Genomic DNA, 18,589 nt, shown 5'->3' on the forward strand with positions numbered 1-18,589 from the left:
ATGCCCACAATACTCAAGAGGTGGTTACCTTCATGCTCAACACACAGGCAAAGCTGGGGCTTAGGAAACCTTAGAAACCTAGCTATGTTCTCCTGCTTGCAACTGATGGGCTCTAGATTCAAACCAAAGTCTGTGAGGCTCCAAATCTAGAGGAAGAGGAGGAGGAGGACCAGGAGGAGAAGGAGCAGAGGAAGGAAGGAGGGGAAATCTCTGCTGTATAGACATGATAAGTTTTGAATAAAGCATAAACTTTACAAAAAGAAAAACTAAATCCCAAATAGAGTTGAATTTAAAAATCAGGTTACACTCATTCTTGGTTCTGTGGAATTTTATCCAGCTCAGTCTGTTAGTTCTTAGGACTGTGTGAAATGTATTCTCAATCCAAAGGTCACAGCACTAATTTTAGACTCCACTCTGGGGGGGGAGGGGTTGTGGGGGGAGAGGTATGTCTAAGGCAAACTGGGAGGCCAACTGATATAAACACGTTACTTCAAACAACGTAAAAGTGTCGGCCTACTCCTCCTTCTTCATGCGCTTGGGCTATCATGCCCTACAGAAAAGGCAGTGACTTGGAAGGAAGGGTGTGATTTGAAAGATTTTCTTTTTGAGAAGATACAAACACCGCTGAGAAGTGATAGAAGTCTTGGTGATCTGTGCTGCCAGCTCACAGTGCACAAACTTAGACCTAATTCTGTCATGGTAAACAGGCTGTATAACCATGGACACGCTGGCTTTTCCAATCTTCTTTCACAACTGTATGAGTAAGAAGAGATATTAGCTCCTATTCTAGCAGTAGGCCACAAGTTCAAGGAGGGCCCGAGAGTCTCTGTCACCTGAAGACAGTTTATGTGCTTAGCATACCTTACCCCAGCATGCGCCACATCATCGAGCACCTGACCAGATCCAACCACTCATAAAAGCCCCACTCTCATAACTGCAGCCATTGGTGCAGACAAAGGCAAGTGACCAGAACGGAGCCAATCAGATTTCCTCCCAGTGTCCCATGTCGTGTCATCGTCCCCCCCTCCCCCATCCCTCAACTGGAATTGGCAAGAAAGCTCCTTCCCTCGTTACCACGGGGCTCTGGGGAGATAAGCCTGGATGGAGCTAGTTGCAGTCATGGTCTTCAAGGAAAGGAAGAGAGAAGACAAGTGAGGAGACCAAAGGGAAGAGGTGAACCTCAAGGCCCTGAGTCTCCGCTTCCCGTTTCAGAGTCAGATCTGAGGGGCAGCAAGCAAGAGCTCCTTATGGAAACGCATTTCTACTGGGTTTTTAATTTTTTTTAGTTTTTATTTTTTGATTAGGGTTTTGCACTGTAAGGAAAAGGTAATGCAGATGTTAATAGCTTTTTATATGATCCAAAGAGAGACCAAATCCTCAATAAAGGAACTTCTCAGGTAGATCTGTATTCAGAATATGAAGGAAAACAAACAAACAAACAAATAAAAACCAAACTAACAAAAACCAAATGCTACCAGCAAGCATCTCTATTATTCCTAGAGGCCCCTTCTGGAAGGAAGGTGTCACTTGCCTTTTACTTGCTTTTAAATCTCTTGTCTGGTGGTTTGCTAGGACTCAAACTCGCGATGGACAAGCATTTTTGCCACACACAGAGCCATGTCCCAGCGGCACCTCACTCAACCCGAGTGGGTTTTGTGTTTGCTATAAGTGCTCTTGCTACCCATACCTATTTTCAGGATTTTGCCTATAAAAACAGGTGGTTATTTTTTCCAATAGCTAGATGTGTTGGCATTCTACAGAGGGGGATGGGCAGAAGGGTGGTGTGGTATACTCTCAAGAGAAATTCCTTAAGTAACCAAAACTCATTTGGTGCTGTCGGGGAGCATGAAGGCAAAGGTATAAAAACCAAGTGTATCTACCAAGGTTTACAGCCACAACAAGAGATGCCTGCTGCTTTTACAGAAAGGCGGGGGGAGTTTAACATTAAAATTTTGTCCACATTTTCTTTCTTCTAAGGATCAATTGATAAGAGAGAATGGCACAGTTGATTCCTATTTTATCTTCTGAAGTAGAGGTTGAGTACAAGGTCAAACAATAGCATGGGTCTTGGTGTTCCTGATATGAACATGAACTAGGATGTCTACCCAACCTTGAGAGAGATTCAGACATGAAATGGAGGATATGTTTATCAAAATACACCAACAGTATTACAAAACAGGAGACTGCTCAGGCTTGGTGGCCATTCTTGCCCCCTCCTCCCCCCCCCCAAAAAAAAACGTATTCAGGAGGGATGCCAACTTCTCCAGCCTGGGCTTAAATCCAAACCTAGAAATCAAACAGTAAAATAAAGCAAAGTCTTGTGGGCTACGTAAAAGACCCAGCCTACTCAGGAGAAGATGGTGGTTCTCTAAAGAATCATAAAATAGTAGTAAGCTTTCAGCTTCCTTAGACAAATTGTGAACATACCGATAAGAAATAACCTTAAGATGCAGTTTACTGTGCTTGACTCCATTTAGTTCCCAAGGATATATATATTTTTTAACCAACATTGATTTCCACCTCAGGCATGCAATCTATTCATGAAGAAAGATGGTTTGGAAGTGAAGACTGAGAACATTTATATATGAGGAACGGGCTCACAAAGAAGATCCAAGCATAGGGGCCTAATTCATTTAACAATTTCATAACTGCCTCCTAGTAGAAACATCAACTAAATCTTCCCCTTGGCCCATGGTGCTATTTCTAAGTTCTAATGCTAAATGACCTCACAGGATTATAAAAGAAAGAGATGGACGGGAACGTCATGGTATGTAAGCACAGTATAATGCACTAAAAAAAAAAGTCATCTAGACTTGATATTTATGAGAAAGCTAGATTAGAAAGGAAAGCCAAGAAGTTATAGATCTTTTTAAATCTATAAGACATTTAATAAGAAACCATGAATGTCATTTATTTCCATGATATCCACAGAGGGAAACCAAATTCTTTTTTTTTTTTTTTTTTTTTTTGGTTTTTCAAGACAGGGTTTCTCTGTGCAGCTTTGCACCTTTCCTGGATCTCGAGCTCTGTAGACCAGGCTGGCCTCGAACTCACAGAGATCTGCCTGCCTCTGCCTCCCGAGTGCTGGGTTTAAAGGCGTGCCCCACCACCGCCCAAGTTCTACATGGTTAGACTGTCAGCAGGACAGCCCAGATCCTCTCCAGTCCAGGGTCCTTTTCACCAAATTTGGCTGAAGAGTGCCAGCACAATGACAAAAGAAACAAAAGAAACAAACAGGAAAAACAATGTCACTAAGAAGGTACACACCATCATCACCAAGGCTAGCAGAAGTACACCACGGTCCACAATGCATCATCCCTCCTTACACAAGCCGTGAGAGGCTAAGTGCAGCCCAGCCAGTGGATCTCACGGAAGACAGTAGTAGCCTGAGGAAGGTCAGGGGGTACTCCAAGTGATCACAGGCTGAGGAAGGTCAGGGGGTACTCCAAGTAATCACAGGCTGAGGAAGGTCAGGGGGTACTCCAAGTAATCACAGGCTGAGGAAGGTCAGGGGGTACTCCAAGTAATCACAGGCTGAGGAAGGTCAGGGGGTACTCCAGGTCACCACAGGCAGAGAAAGGTCAGGGGGTACTCCAAGTGATCACAGGCTGAGGAAGGTCAGGGGGTACTCCAAGTAATCACAGGCTGAGGAAGGTCAGGGGGTACTCCAAGTGATCACAGGCTGAGGAAGGTCAGGGGGTACTCCAAGTGATCACAGGCTGAGGAAGGTCAGGGGGTACTCCAAGTGACCACAGGCTGAGGAAGGGCAGGGGGTACTCCAGGTGGCCACAGGCAGAGAAGCACTTCTGGACTGTCTTTGTTTCCTGATGTTCTACCTCAAAACATGCGGTCACTCAGAACATTAAAAAAAAAAAAAAAAAAGCCAGGTGGTGGCGCGCACGCGCGCTCACCTTTAATCCCAGCACTCGGGAGGCAGAGGCAGGCGGATCTCTGTGAGTTTGAGGCCAGCCTGGTCTACAGAGCGAGATCCAGGAAAGGAGCAAAGCTGCACACAGAAACCCTGTCTGGAAAAAACCAAAAACCAACCAACCACACAAACAAACAAAAAAAAGCGAAAACAGGAGTGCTTGCCAAGCAAGCACAGGAACCCAAGTTCAATCCCCAGGGCACATATTTAAAAAAAAAAAAGTCAGGCATGGATATATATATATATATATATATATATATATATATATATATATATATATATATACACTCATACACACTTGGAATACCAGTTAGGGAAGTAGAGACAAGAGGGCACCCAAGGTTCTCTGGCCAGGCAGCCTTGCCAAATTGGTGAGTTCCAGGTCAAGAGAGACTCTCAAACAGCAAGCTGGCTACCACTGAAGAAACATCTGAGGTTGTCCTCTGCCATCACACACAAAAGTTCACACACACACACACACACACACACACACACACACACACACACACAGAAGAATGAAAACATATATTAAAAGTAGAAGTACCATGTCCAGAAGTTGAGGTTATCTTTTAAAGAGTTCCCCTTTAAGCCTGAAATACAGCCCCTTTTCCGCACAGAATACGAACCAGACTTATGACAGTTTAGTTCACACATGAACTTGCAAATAAAATTAAAACAAGGGCAGGTAAAGCATTTGACTATAAGGCGGCAGCTGCCACCACAGAGTTGTGTGTGCACTGCGTGCGTGCGTGCGTGCGTGCGTGTGTGTGTGTGTGTGTGTGTGTGTGTGGTATGTGGTGTGGTGTGTACACCACATGTGCATGTGTGTGACCAAGGGCTGGAATCAGGAGTGGCTTTGGGAACAGAAGATAACTAGTCCTGAGTTTGGAAAAAGGTAAAATTATCCAGACAGTGAGCACTGAAGAAAAATTGTAGGCAAAGGTACAGGCAAGGAGATACATAGTGAAGCATCCTGGTATGTGGACCCCACAGAGCCCAGTGTGGAAGAAACAACATTCCAGAGGAGGACATGGCAGGGAGGCAGGAAGGGTAGATGAGAACACAGATGTGGTCAGGTCACTAGACAGCCACCAGCCTAATGAGTTCCTGACATGTTATGGAAAGTTCCCTGAGCACCATAGACACAAGCGCTGGGTAGGACAGTGGAAGGTCTGCATGACTTTGGGAACTACATATCTCTGGGACTGTGCCTTCATACTTACAGTCTCCTCACTACTACTGCCTCGGGTGAGAGTTGACCAAACCCTATTCTCCTATTGGAGTGTGTGTGTGTGAGTGTGTGTGTGTGTGTGTGTGTGTGTGTGTGTGTGTGTGTGTGTAGGGAGTTACGTGGAGTTGAGAAAGGGGTGAGGTATGTGGAGACAGCAGAGGCTGCAATCTGGACACAGGTAAGGTAATACCAGAATTCTGTATGAGCCACAGCGAAAGCATTCTGAGATGCTCAGGGACAACCTTGCAGAAGGACCACTGAGCAGTCAGTCACCTTCCAACCCGAAGAGTCTCCTGACTCTACACCACCCCACTCCAGAGTGGTGGTTAACCCCACACCAAGAGGGAGATACTGGATTATGTCAGGAGGGATGCAGGCAGGTGGAGGGAACCTGCAGTGATCTGAGACAAGACAGATAGGATGCAAAGCTCTTGGTGCAGGAAACTTGCAGTAAGCCCCAGAGACTCCCAGGCTGCCGACAGCTGCCCCCGCCCACAGTTACTAACTCTAAAGCCACAAAGCTGATGTCAATGAGGGGTCACAGGTCCACAGGGATCAGAAAGCAGCTATCCTCCATCATGGACAAGTGCAAGGGGCTTAGCACCCACTCACATTGAACATAAGCCTCATGATGCTCCAAGCCTTCTGCCTTGTAAGGGAAGCAATAAATCCAAGGTTATCTCCAAGTACTAATCTCCAGAGCTAATATAAATATTAGCTAATTTTTCTGTACATTTCACTTAGGCCAATATATGTCTGCCAGCTAAAAGCGGTGCACTGGCCACCATTTTTCATTTCTACACACAAAGGGAAAACAGAGGCAAGCTCATGGCTCATACAGCACAGAGAAGCAATAGGACTGGGATGGTCAGAGCAGGATATGCAGAAATTAGGCATTACTGGAGGTTCCCACTTATATACCTTGGCGAATGATGTAGCCATTAAGAAAAAAAGATAAAAAGTTTGGCTAATGAGGAACATATGGGGTGGGCATAATAACTTAGTTAGATGAGCGGTTCTCAACCTGTGGGTCGCATATCAGATACCCCACATAGCAGATATTTACATTATGATCCATAACAGTAGCAAAACTACAGTTATGAGGTAGAAACAAAAAGGGCCCCCACAACATGAGGCACTGTATTAAAAGGTCGCAGCATTTTAATAGGAAGGTTCAGAACCACTGGCTTAGATGATCGAACCAACATTAAAAAAAAAAAAAAAAAAAAGAGCATGGTGTGCACTTATAATCCCAGGGTTAAGGAAGGGGAAACAAGAGGATCTCTGGTTGGCCAGCCTGGTCTGCTGTGGAGCTCCAAGCCAGCGAGAAATCTTACCTCAACACAAAACAAGCAAAAACAAGATGAACAGTGCATGCGTGTAAACGCATACTTGTATACCTGCATACAACGAGCAAACACATAAAGTCAGTCTCAGATCTCCAAGCTGGCAACTAGCTGAAATATAAGGGAATGCTCTTAGCTCAGACGACAACCTGGGTCTCACTTCATAATGGTGATAAGTGAAACTGGGAAAATGGTTCAGCCAAAGACTCTACGGATGGCATTCATGAGGGAGAGGCAGGGTACTGGGCAACCACAGAAAGGAGAAGATGACGGAAGGGAGGAAAGCTGGAGAAAGGTATGGAAGAAAGTGCCTGGTGTCAAACACCAGAGGCCAGCTGAGCACCCAGGAGATGGCAGAGGCCAGCTGGACACCCAGGAGACAGCTCATACAGGAAATTATAGTCTCTTCTGTTCTGGGGACACTTGCAGGGCCTAAGAAAAAGAAAAACTGGGAAGTGGCAACTAATTTAAGAAACTGGTGATCACCAGGGGAAAGGTAAAAATGCCAGAACAGGGGAAGTTAGAGCACTGCAAAATTCCTGCTAAAGGACAATCGGGTTCGTAGCAAGAGAATGAACAGACAGTAAGAGAGAGGGGTAAGATTCCTCAGAAGAGGGAGGTTTGGGATTCATGACACAGCTGGGGACATTACTCACTGACACAAGGAGCCTTTTCTCTCCTCTTCTGCAAATTCCCAGTTCAACTTGATTATTTTCTCTGCCATTCTACCCCACAGTATTTACCATAGGTGTGCTTTTCTGTCTGTTTTGTTTCCCTCTGTAAGAATGATAATCCCAGGAATGCAAGGACCTGCTATATTTAGCAAAGGTGGAAAATGTCTAAAGAAAAACGCAAGGCACACACAGGCCTGGGGAGACTGAGCAGACGGGTGGGTAAATATGGAAATGCTTATAGGGTGGCACAGAGGTAACACATGGGACAAGTCTGGTGGCCTTTACTTTCTCAGGAGCATGGTCTCAGTTCCACAGGGTCATTAATTAGGTCACCTGTAGAACCTGAAGCAAGGAAGGCCCCCGAAAACCCTTTGGGTTGAAGACTCCCAATGGGAGAGCCAGTTTGTAGCCTGGGGAAGGAGGAGCTTATGGTTTAAAGATAATGGAGTGTGTGTGTGTGTGTGTGTGTGTGTGTGTGCGCGCGCGCGCGCGCGCCTGTGAACTCAAGTTGTTTTTGAGACAGGTCTTTCTATGAGCCCTGGCTGACCTGGAGCTCACTATGTAGATCAGGCTCACAGCAACCCTGCTTCAGCCTCCCAGGGGCTGGGATTTTGAGCATATACTACTATGCCTGGCAGACACCGGGGGTTCTGACACACGAGGAGTACCTGCAGGTGAGGGCAAGTCTCGAACATGTTTGGAGGACTGAGTGAATGAGTGGGTGGAAACCACGGGACCTGAGATGGCCATGGAATTGAGCCTGCAGCATCACCACCACAGGAGGAAGAAATGGCCCAAGTCCCCAACATGTGGGAGAGGACAAGAGCAACATGGAAGGGACCAGGAGCCTGGTCAGGCACCATCTCGCTTCCAACTCGACCATCTTCAGCCATCTCTGACTACTGTCAAATCATCTATGTGTGAAGCTGAAAATTAACATCGTTTGGAGAGCCAGTAATTTCTTTTCAAAATTGTGCTAATATGTCAAGTTCACGGGAGGGGGGGCGGTTCCTGAATAGATTCTGTTGGGGATCTCCAGAAAAGAAAGATGACATCGTCTCATGACCTTCAGGAGTCACCCTTCCCTGAACAAAATGTTCAAACACTATTTTGAAAAACAGCCAAAACTCGAGAGTTGATGGAAGCATTATTGGTCGAATGTCTCTTGAGAATTTTTTGCTTAAATGTTGCAAACAGCATATAATTCCTGCTTTAGAGGCACAGAAAGTGTTGAAAGGATCTTCAATTTCTGAGTGTGCTTACATACACAAATCAGTAAAGCTGCCATTTCCCCCAGTTATGTCTATTCCCACCCCGATACAAAATCTCCCACGGTACAAAACTATCAGATCAATTGTTCCAGAACAGTTCAGAGAAGTAAACTGCTTCCTAGCTTGAAAGAGAAAGTCAAACCTTCAAACACCTTTTTATGTTGATGCTAAATATAAGAACGTTCTTTGCAAAATAGTCAAAGCAAGATCCAGCCGCGTTTGGAGATTTCTCAAGAGAGACACGCGGAGACTCTGTTTTGTTCATTAAAACACTAAAAATCCTCAACAGTACCTTCTCTAACACCTGAAGGTGGAGTGCTGTCTTATGTAATAGCAGCTTTCCCTCTGCTCATCTTGGGGGCAAATTAAATACCTAATTCCGACCAGGATTTCTGAGTACTTTCACCTTACCTGGAGTCACTCAGCGGCCTCGCAATACCCTGGTCTACAGTTGGTGGAAATAAATAATAAATAGCAAAGAGCGGCTACTGCATAGTATGGATAAGCCTGTTGCAAAGGCCAGTGTGAACTGAAGCTCTCCCCTAAATCGCTGCTCACCTCCACGCTGCTGAGGCAAAGGTAACCAACCAGTGAGAGTGGGTCTCCTGGTCCCTGTCCCGGGCGCGCACGAGCAAAGTGCGGGGTCGGTGATACCCTTGAGTGCCCAGACGCCTCAGGTTCAGGGTCACGGTTTGCAGCCCTCCAGGACCCACCGCAACCACGCCGAGCTCGGAGAGCGGCTCCCTCAATCTCGGGCACACCTGGGCGCCCCAGCCCTCGGGGATCAGGGCGCCGCGGGAGCCCGGCGCGCTCGCAGCAGTGGCCCCGGCGGCCGGAGAAAGTTCCCGCCCCGGCGGCCGGTCGCGGCGCAGCCCCGGGGACGGTCCCCGGCTGCCCTCCCAGCGGCGGGGACCGCGCAGCCGGTACTCACCCGTCCTCGCTTGGATCCCCAGGTGGCGGTCGGAGCCCGGAGGGAGGACAGCGCAGCGGCGAGGGGGACAGGCGGCGGGGACGCGTGCAGCCCGCGCTCTCGTGCAACCACAGCACTAGCCGGCCGGGCTGCGCGGGGGCTTTATCGCCGCCGCCGCCGCCGCCCCTTCCTGCCTCCCCCGCCCCCGGCCCGCCCCGCCCCGCCTTCCCGCCGCCGCCGCCTTTGTGTGGCAGCCGGCCGCAGCGTCCCTCCACCGCAGGGGACTCCGGGACGCCCCCCCCGCCGGACCCGCGGCGGCCGGATGCTGCCCCCTCGAGGGGGGGTTCGGTGTCCCGGTCCCCAGAAAGCGCCTGCCAGACGCGCCCGGCCCGAGGTGCGGCGCCAACCCGGGGTCGAGCTGCACGTGGGTCGTCCAGATGGGTATGTGGGGGAGTGAGTGGGCGACACCGACACCAGTGGTGTGTCCCTGGGACTTAGAGAGAGAAGAGGCGCCCTGCGACAGTGTAGAATCCTGCAGGTGATGGGGATAACCGTGCCAGGACTTGGAGGTCTAGAACAGGTCCCCTCTTCAGGTGCCCCAGAGCCAACTTATCCCTGCTCAGAGAATGAGCTAGCTGTGGGGCTCCTAGGTATATGACAAGCAAGGGCATCCAGAGAACTGGGCACTTGCTTGTGGTGACAGCATGAGGTACTCTCAAAGCTCTGGGAATCCAGGTGTTCTGAACCTACTTCTGCTCTTGAGACCTTCGGAGCAGGAAACTGCTGCAGACCAGAGGCCAGCAACAGATGGTTGTCCTGCTCCATGGTCTGTCACCTGGCTCTCCCTTTCTGCCTTTTTCAGGCCTCCTTTCCTCAAGTCAGGTTTGTGGGGACCCAACTTTCATGGTAATTTCTGTTGCCTTTGGTGCAACACCCTCCCCTCGGCAGGCTCCACGTTTGGCCCCTGTGAGGAAGAAAGGCTGTAAATCTAAGGGCCCTGAAATAAACTGCACCCACTGTTAGAGCAACTCAGATCGCCCTGCAGCCACACTGGCGCCCTTGTGTCCATGCTAGACTCACTCACTCTCTCTTCCTCCCCCCACCTCTCTCTCTCTCTCTCTCTCTCTCTCTCTCTCTCTCTCTCTCTCTCTCTCTCTCTCACACACACACACACACACACACACACACACACACACAGTTCCTCCTGTAGGGACACATGCTATAGGAGGTTTGCCCCCACCCCACCCCCATGAGGAAATGAATGCAATCACACAAAAAGAAAACCTCCCATCGCTCTACAATCATGACAGTTTACAAATCCCATTTTTCTTGTTCCCTCTGTCCCAAATGCTCCTGAGAGGCTGCCCACTCATTCTTCAGGTCACAAGCTACATCTTATCTCCTCCTCTGTGAAGCCTTTCTTGACTACTGAGTTAAAGTCACTTCCTTCCCTATCAGTTTCTTCAAAAACCTCATTATGATTTGATTTTTTACCCCATTCCCTATTTGCTTCTTGCTAATTTCCCCCTGTCCCTCATCAGGATATGTCACCAGAGAGCAGCCGAGAGAGAGCAGCTTCACATGGTTCCCAGCTCAGGGTATCCTCTGTGCCTAGGGGTCGTTACACACACAGCAATTGCCCAGAAATGTGTGTAGATAGGATACAGAGATGCAAGGGGACTTTCAGAGGCGGTAATGACAGGGTTGCAGCTTAGTTTGCCTGGGAGGATGGGCTGTGGATAGGCAGAATCCATGGGGTCTAGTGGGGAGGTGAGAGAAGACAGCCCAGAGAGAAGAAGCACACCCCCAACCTCCCCCCATTTGAGAAATCCAAGAGCTGCTTTCCAGATGAGGGTGTCAGGGCCTGGGATCGTAGCTAGGGAGTAGAGTGCTTGTCTCATGTGCACAAGACCCTGGTGTGTGCACCAAGTGCTCTGTGGTGTGTGTGTGTGTGTGTGTGTGTGTGTGTGTGTGTGTGTGTGTGTAAAACTACTAGAAGTATGAGTGAAGACAGATAAGCAAAGCTCGCTGAGTTCTCTGCGTGCACTTGGATCACACTGTCTTCACATTGACATTGCTACCTGAGATGGTTTTAGGTGTGTGGTAGAGATCCCTGTGCACTTTGCCCAGTTTTTTTCAGGGGTGACATTTTGCAAAGCTATTTTGTAATGCCACTCTCAGGATGTTAATACGGAGACGGTGGTTCGTATCTCAAACACTACTTCCTGTTGTATATTTTTCTGGAAAATTTTCCTCCAGTGAACTGTTTTGAGAGAAATTCACAAATACTGAAGGATTTGAGTGTCTTGTAATGCAGCTAACATCTCCAACGAGGAAAAACCTATTTTCCCAGTTAGAGCGTAAGGAAGATCCCAGCAGTTCTCCACCTGTGGGTCATGACCTTTTTTGGGGGATAATGACCCTGTCATAGGGGTCACATATCAGATATATCCTACATATCAGCTATTTAACATTATTATATTTTGCTACTGACCCATAACAGTAGCAAAATTACAGTTATGAGTAGCAAAGAAAATAATAATATGGTTCCTCACAACATGAGGAACTGTATTAAAGGGTCGCAGCATCAGGGAGGTTGAGAACCACTGGTCAAGATTCTTCGTCTATCAAACACATTATTCGGGAATCTTTAGGAGGTGCCTCTTTTGTTTACATTCTCATGACTGCCACTCACTTCCCTATTCTTCCCAGTAATGTGAAAGGAACATTTTGAGCAATTCTGTACCTGACTTGTCAGTTCTGAAGTCAGACAGGATGCAGTGTTAACCAACACACTAAAATAAGCCCAGCCATGGATGCTTCTCTCTCCTTGGCCATTGGATGAGATGGATTGTGAACTTCCCCCAGAGGAAAGGATTCGAAACAAAGCCTCATTCTGCCCGCGCGATCTGCTAGGAATACCAACGACATTTGTTACTGAGGGTGTGTGGCTGGCGCTGGCCTGCCTTTCTCATGCCCACAAGGTCTCATGCCCGCAAAGACCCGGGGGGGACACCTTCCATGCCACTCACACTGTCAGACACTTGGTATGAAGGTCCAGAGACGGTGTGGGCCTACCTCTGCTGGAGGGCGCCAACTGAGGATCTTCCTCTCAGTATCTGACCCTTCTTGCAAGTCCATTTCTCAAAGACGTGTGCTTCCTTGCGATGATATGTCCTTCCCTTCTCTGTCTCCGCTTTGTTTGAGCAGTACAAATCACTTAACTCCTACCTGGCCCTTTCCTTCCCAACTTCACATTCACAGTAGAATTTCATTTCATCCTTCGATTGTGTGGCTTGCCTTAATCTGCAGCTACAGCTTCTAGCTAGTTAGTCCTTTAAAAAAATAAAATATATATAAAAAAAAGTGACCTGGCTTTTAGCCAGTTCTAGCCAGGGCTCTGAGTTTGGCTTTGTATCCCTAAGCTGCAGTTGGGAGAGACACGCAAGAAATTCCCAAACAGAATAAAACAAATGATCTATTTAGTCTGGTTTCCTCTCTTGGATGCGGTCCAGTGCTGAGTGCCGTGGAATAAATGTGAATCCCCCCACCCCACCTCCACTGCTCCCCCGTGGACCCACATAAAGTGACCTTGTATTTGAGGAAAAGCTGTCTTTAGCTTCCAACTGGGGGATGGTGTTTTGTCTGGAAGACTGAGTGAGATTATGATACCAGGATAGTGGCAGCTAGTTGCCTCTCTCCTATCTGCCTCCATTTAAAAGATATCACACCACCACGCTGCTTGCTGCACAACATTACAGATGCAAATCCTGTTTCATAAGGCTGTTCCAACCCAGAGAAAGGAGACTGGTTAGAACAGTTCACTTCTACAATTACCTTCGGAGACTGCTCTTGTGTCCCGGTTGAGCTTATAAAAGACATTTGTTGTTTTATTTCCCTCTAAAGTTGGCTTTCAAGTAAATCCAATTTCCTCTTTCTGTAACTTCTGAAACTGATTAAGCCCGAGAGTCAATTTGTTCTTTTCTCCTTGCCTACTTCTCACCAACAACTCCAGAGCACAGACATTGCTAGGTGCTAGGCTAGGTATTACTTTCTACTTACATCTCACCAAACACCACAGAAGGAGCACGGTTTGGCAATCACCGAGGTTCCCACCACTCAAGGAACCTAGCGTTTCTTTCATCACTGCTCGACGGAGGCTGCCTGCCTACTTCCAGGAGTTTCTTTAATCCAGCCTCTCAGAAGCATCATTAGTCTCCCCTCCCTCTTCACCAGCTGCTCACTCCATCCTTCCCTTCGAAAAGTTACCGGTAACATTAAGAAACCGGGTAGATTTTTGTTGTTCTCCATGATCTTCCAGCAGTAGCAAATGTTATGATATTACATGTGCTGGAGGTCCTGGCGGGCAGCCACGGCGGGTGAGAGACAGAGATGCTATGCAGACAGCGCTCAGGGAAGAGTTGTATTTGGTGGTGGGAAAAAAGGAGGGAGAGAAAGAGGAAAAGAAAGAGATAGGGAGAGGGAGATGGGGGCGAGGGATTTGAGAGGTGCTCACCTTGTGGGAAGAAATTGAAAGGGAGAGGTGAAGAGAGAGAAAATGGGCGGAGCTTTCCCTTAAGACTAGGTTTTGTAAGCCGGGTAGTGGTGGCGCAGGCCTTTAATCCCAGCACTCGGGAGGCAGAGGCAGGCGGATCTCTCTGAGTTCGAGGCCAGCCTGGTCTACAGAGCAAGATCCAGGAAAGGCTCCAAAGCTACACAGAGAAACCCTGTCTCAAAAAAACCACACAAAAAAAGAGAGAATAGATTTTTGTTGTTGTTGTTTTGTTTTTTTTTTGAGACAGGGTTTCAAAGAGAATAGCTTTTTACATCAGGGCATAGGTTGGCGCCAAAGGGCGGGATCAGAATATTAACAGTAGATTCTTGTCTTTTACAACTCTTGTCTTTTACGACTCTTCTAACTCCTTTGCTTGTCTGTATCTTTCCCTCATCCGATCTTCCTCTTCGAACAGGTGAGACCGACGGCCCGTGGCTTTGTCTTTTCTACTCTCCCACAGTGGGATGCACACCGATGGATATGTAGCCAGCCATTATCCATTCCTCCCCATCTCGGTGCCCACTGAACACTTCTGTTTCATGTGCCACCTTGTTGGGAACAGAAGTCACACTGCCCTTGCTTCCCCTAGCTTAGGGGTGGGCATGCAATCAAGTTAACTGGATTCCCTCCCTGTGCTCTGAGTCTTCCAAGTATTGGACAGAGTAGCTAGGGGCCTGCTCATCCCAGCCTAATGAGATTGTGAGCTCTCGTCTAATCTCAGCACCATCCTTGTCTCTGCCCTTCTGAATAGAAGCTCAGGAACATGTGCTTCCAATGAGCCTTTCCTACTTTATGAGAACATTTATTTCTTTTCTCTTTCTTTCTTCCTTCCTTCCTTTCTTTCTCTCTCTCTCTTATCTTTTCTTTTTTTCTTTTTCTTTTTCTTTTGATTTTTTGAGACAGGGTTTCTCTGTATCTTTGGAGCCTGTCCTAGACTAGCTCTGTAGACCAGGCTGGCCTGGAACTCACAGAGATCTGCCTGCCTCTGCCTCTCGAGTGCTGGGATTAAAGGTGTGCGCCACTACCACCCCGCATGGGAACATTTATTTCTATAGTATAATCAAGGACCCCTCACTGACACTCCTGGATACCTATGAGTTGGTGAGTTCTGCATGGATTCCAAAACAATATTTCTAGGTAGTTTGGATCACTATCCTGAGGTCACATATAAGTGTGTGTGTGTGTGTGTGTGTGTGTGTGTGTACATATATGCACACACACATATACACATATATACCACACACACACACACACACACACACACACATATATATACATATATACCACACATATTTATATATACATATGTGTGTATATATGCCATCAAATGCCTAGTCGGCACCTCCACTTACTGTCTCACCATCACAAGCCACCTAACAAGTCTAAAAACAAGCAGATAGCGCTGCCTGTGTATTATTATTTATCTTATGGCTGTGACAAAACTCCTGACAAATGCAACTCAATGGAGGTTTTATTATCGCTTGATCAAAGGTACAGCCCGTCATCATGGCAACAGGAGCCTGAGGAAGCTGGTCACATTGCATCAGCAGTCAGGAAGTGGAGAGCAATGAATGTCGGTGCTCAGAGTTTTCTCTATGTTCTTTAGCCTGGGACCCTGAGCCCACAGAATGATGCCACCCACACTTAGGACAGTTCTCTATACCGCAGTTAACCTAATCTAGATGATCTCTTACAGGCATGCCTGGAAGTCTGTTGCCATGGTGACTCTCAATCCCATTAAGCTGACCATTAAGATGAGTCATCCCAGTCCCCAAACCAGTTTACATTCACAGGCTTGCTAACAGGAATGGCTGAAGCCATAAAGGAAAGAATGACTCTGTATTCCTCCGTGGCTTTAGTCCTTGGTGGTGTTTCCTCCCCAAATCCCGCTTGTTCATCCCCTTTCCTTATTCTTTTCCCAACAAGTTCATACCCCTACTACTTAACACCCAGACCACACCAAGTCCCCCTTCCTACTCTTACGGGTACCATAATCTGTCTGGAGATGCGTAGCCTTTCCAACGTGTTTGTCTGGTAGCTGCTCAGATACGCCCTTCTTGTCACTGCAGTCCAATCTTTGGCATAGGCAATCTTCTGCAGAGGTGATGGGTGAAGACTCTGGAATTAGAAAGCCTGTGTTGGGCCCAAGAGATGGCTCAGCCGTTCAAGGCTAGGTTCACAGTCCAGAGTAGAATGCCTGCTTTCTGATCTTAGCCCCAGCACGAAGTAAGGGTAACTTAATTTCCAAGCCTGTTTCCCTTTTCACAGAATGTGGAATAACTATAGAATTTCATAGGAGCGGGTGATGACCAGTTCATCCATGAAAAGGGTTTAGCAGAGTACATGACACATCTGACCAGCCAGCTCCCAAATCATACCAGCGACTTCTTATTTATGAATGCTCGGCCTAGCATAGGCTCGTTTCTGGCTAGCTCTTTATTTTTTCCTTTAACTTAAGTTAACCTGTTTCTCTTAATCTACCTTTTGCCTCGTGGCTTTTTAATTTTCTTTCCTTCTGACTATCTTACTTACACATGTCTGTCTGTTTGGCAGCTTTCTCGCTTCTGGCCTTGTGTGTCCCTCTCTTTCTCCCTTCTCTTCTTCTTCTCTTTTGCTTGGATTTCTCCTCCTACTTATTCTCTCTATGTGCTGCCCCACCTATCCCTCTCCTGCCTACCTATTGGCCGCTCAGCTTTTTATAGACCAATCAGGTACCTGCCTTAGGCAGACATCTGATTTTTAAGTAATTAAACACACATTGTTACTTCCTTTAAAAATGCAGCATAAACAAATGTAACACGTTTTTGCCTAGTTAAGATAGTATTCCACAACACACATCCTAATTGCTCAGAATAAAAAAGTGCAGTGAAAGCCCCCACAGTCCACCCTTGTCTACCTTGCTAGTATCACCTTCTCAGTTTCCTGCTATATTCCTTAAAACCTTATCAATCAGAATTATTTATCTATAATTATATTTTTTTCTATCAATGTGCCATTGTTTAAAGCATTTTCTCTGGCCCCCTTTCTCACTGGTGAGGTGTAGCATTGCATTGCCAATTAGCCCAAATCTCCATAGTTTAAATAACAACTGTCATTTGCTCGTTTATAGTTTTATGTATTGGTCCCAGCAGAATTCAGTTGGGATGGCTGGCATCTAATTCACTCTGTGCTCGCTGGTGCAGGCACAAGTTAAAGGTGGCATCACTCACATGTGTGGTTCCTCAGTGGGGATGACTGGAACTCTACCCTCTGCCTTCAGTGTTTCCCATCTTCATGTTCCCTCTTCCATCTTGTCACACTTATACCCAAAAGCATCTCCCCTCTCTGGTGTTTACAGTAGTAGTTAGACTTTGTGTTATAGTTCAAACCTCCAGATGGCGAAAACCAAAGCTGAAAGTTCTCCTAGAGACTTGTCTTGGATGTGGTACAATGTTACTTCTGTTGCCAAGATTCAAGCAGGTCATGGACTATCTAAGATCCAGAAAGGAAGAGCTGACTCTCCCTCTTGCTGAGAGGCATGGCTGTCTGTCTGTGCATACCAGAGACTGAGTGGCATACGATGAACATTTACTTATGGAAGCTGGAAGTCTAAGAATAAGGTGTTAGTAGTGCTGATTTTTCTGGACTAGGTACCTTGCAGATGGTTGTTTTCTCATTGTGGTCTCACTGGCCACAGGGAGGTGGAGGAAGGGAGAGGGAGAGGGGAAGGGAGGGAGGGAGGGAGGGAGGGAGGGAGGGAGGGAGGGAGAGAGAGAGAGAGAGAGAGAGAGAGAGAGAGAGAGAGAGAGAGAGAGAGATCAGAAACAAGTTAAGGTAGGAGATATTTCTTTTGGCTCACGGTCAGCCATGGCAGGGAAGGCATAGCGTGTTCATGGCAATGGAAATGCCCATCAGAATCTTCTCACATCTCAGCAAGCTGGAAAGCAGAGCTCTCAAGCTAGAAGTGGGGCTGGTTCTAACCCTCACAGGTCCATATTCAGTGACCCACCTCCACCAGTCATGCCTTCTTTCCTGGAAGTTGCATCAGAGCCTCCCAAACCTGTTCTACCGACAGAGAACGAAGTGTGCAAGCAATAAAGTGTGCAAGCACATGCTCCCGGGGAGGGCCCATGTCACATGCAAACCATAGTGCCAGTATTTCTGGGTTAAGGCCTCACATTTAAGGATTCATTTAGCCTTAATTACCTTCTTAAATGCTCTATCTTCAAATACAGTCACATTAGTGAGTTTAGGACTTCAGCATAGCAGGTTCGAGGGACCAGGAATTCTGTTCATAATAAGGTAAATCACAAAATTACATTTCAAAAGATATGTGGCATGGAACAGGCTACTTTGACCATATGGGGACATAATCCACCACCTTTCTCTCATGAAAACCATCGCAATTTTCTTGCTCAGCCAGTCTCAACCTCTCCTTCCTCAGCAGTCCTGTAGCTCTGAGGGTCAGCTACTTACTGACCTACATCATAGGTCATTACTACAATCATATCCTATCTTCAATTCCAGATATCTCTATTTTTTCATATAGTTCCTTCAATTGAGAAGACTATAGTAATTTATCATAGAACATTTTAGTAGTATATTATTAATGTTATTAATAATATAATATTAATAAATAATAAAGTATATTAATTATAATATAATTAATATATTAATATTAATATAATATTATCA

General features: G+C 46.8%; 2 protein-coding genes across 2 annotated transcripts in view; one reads left to right on the forward strand and one right to left on the reverse strand.

The window, feature by feature from the left end:
* Serpine2 (serpin family E member 2) overlaps positions 1–9,537 on the reverse strand; it is a 64,600-nt gene extending 55,063 nt beyond the window's left edge. The window contains exon 1 of the mRNA XM_036173234.1: positions 9,382–9,537. The gene's annotated coding sequence lies outside the window, so the exon portion shown is untranslated. The remainder of the gene's footprint in view (positions 1–9,381) is intronic.
* The window catches only part of LOC118573045 (atherin-like), a 58,279-nt gene that overhangs the window by 1,716 nt on the left and 37,974 nt on the right, over positions 1–18,589 (forward strand). Inside the window, exon 2 of the mRNA XM_036173018.1 lies at positions 9,030–9,801. Coding sequence (XP_036028911.1) covers positions 9,030–9,801 — 772 coding nt within the window. The remainder of the gene's footprint in view (positions 1–9,029; positions 9,802–18,589) is intronic.

This window comes from Onychomys torridus, chromosome 23 (genome assembly GCF_903995425.1).
Source record: "Onychomys torridus chromosome 23, mOncTor1.1, whole genome shotgun sequence".
Lineage (NCBI taxonomy): Eukaryota > Metazoa > Chordata > Mammalia > Rodentia > Cricetidae > Onychomys > Onychomys torridus.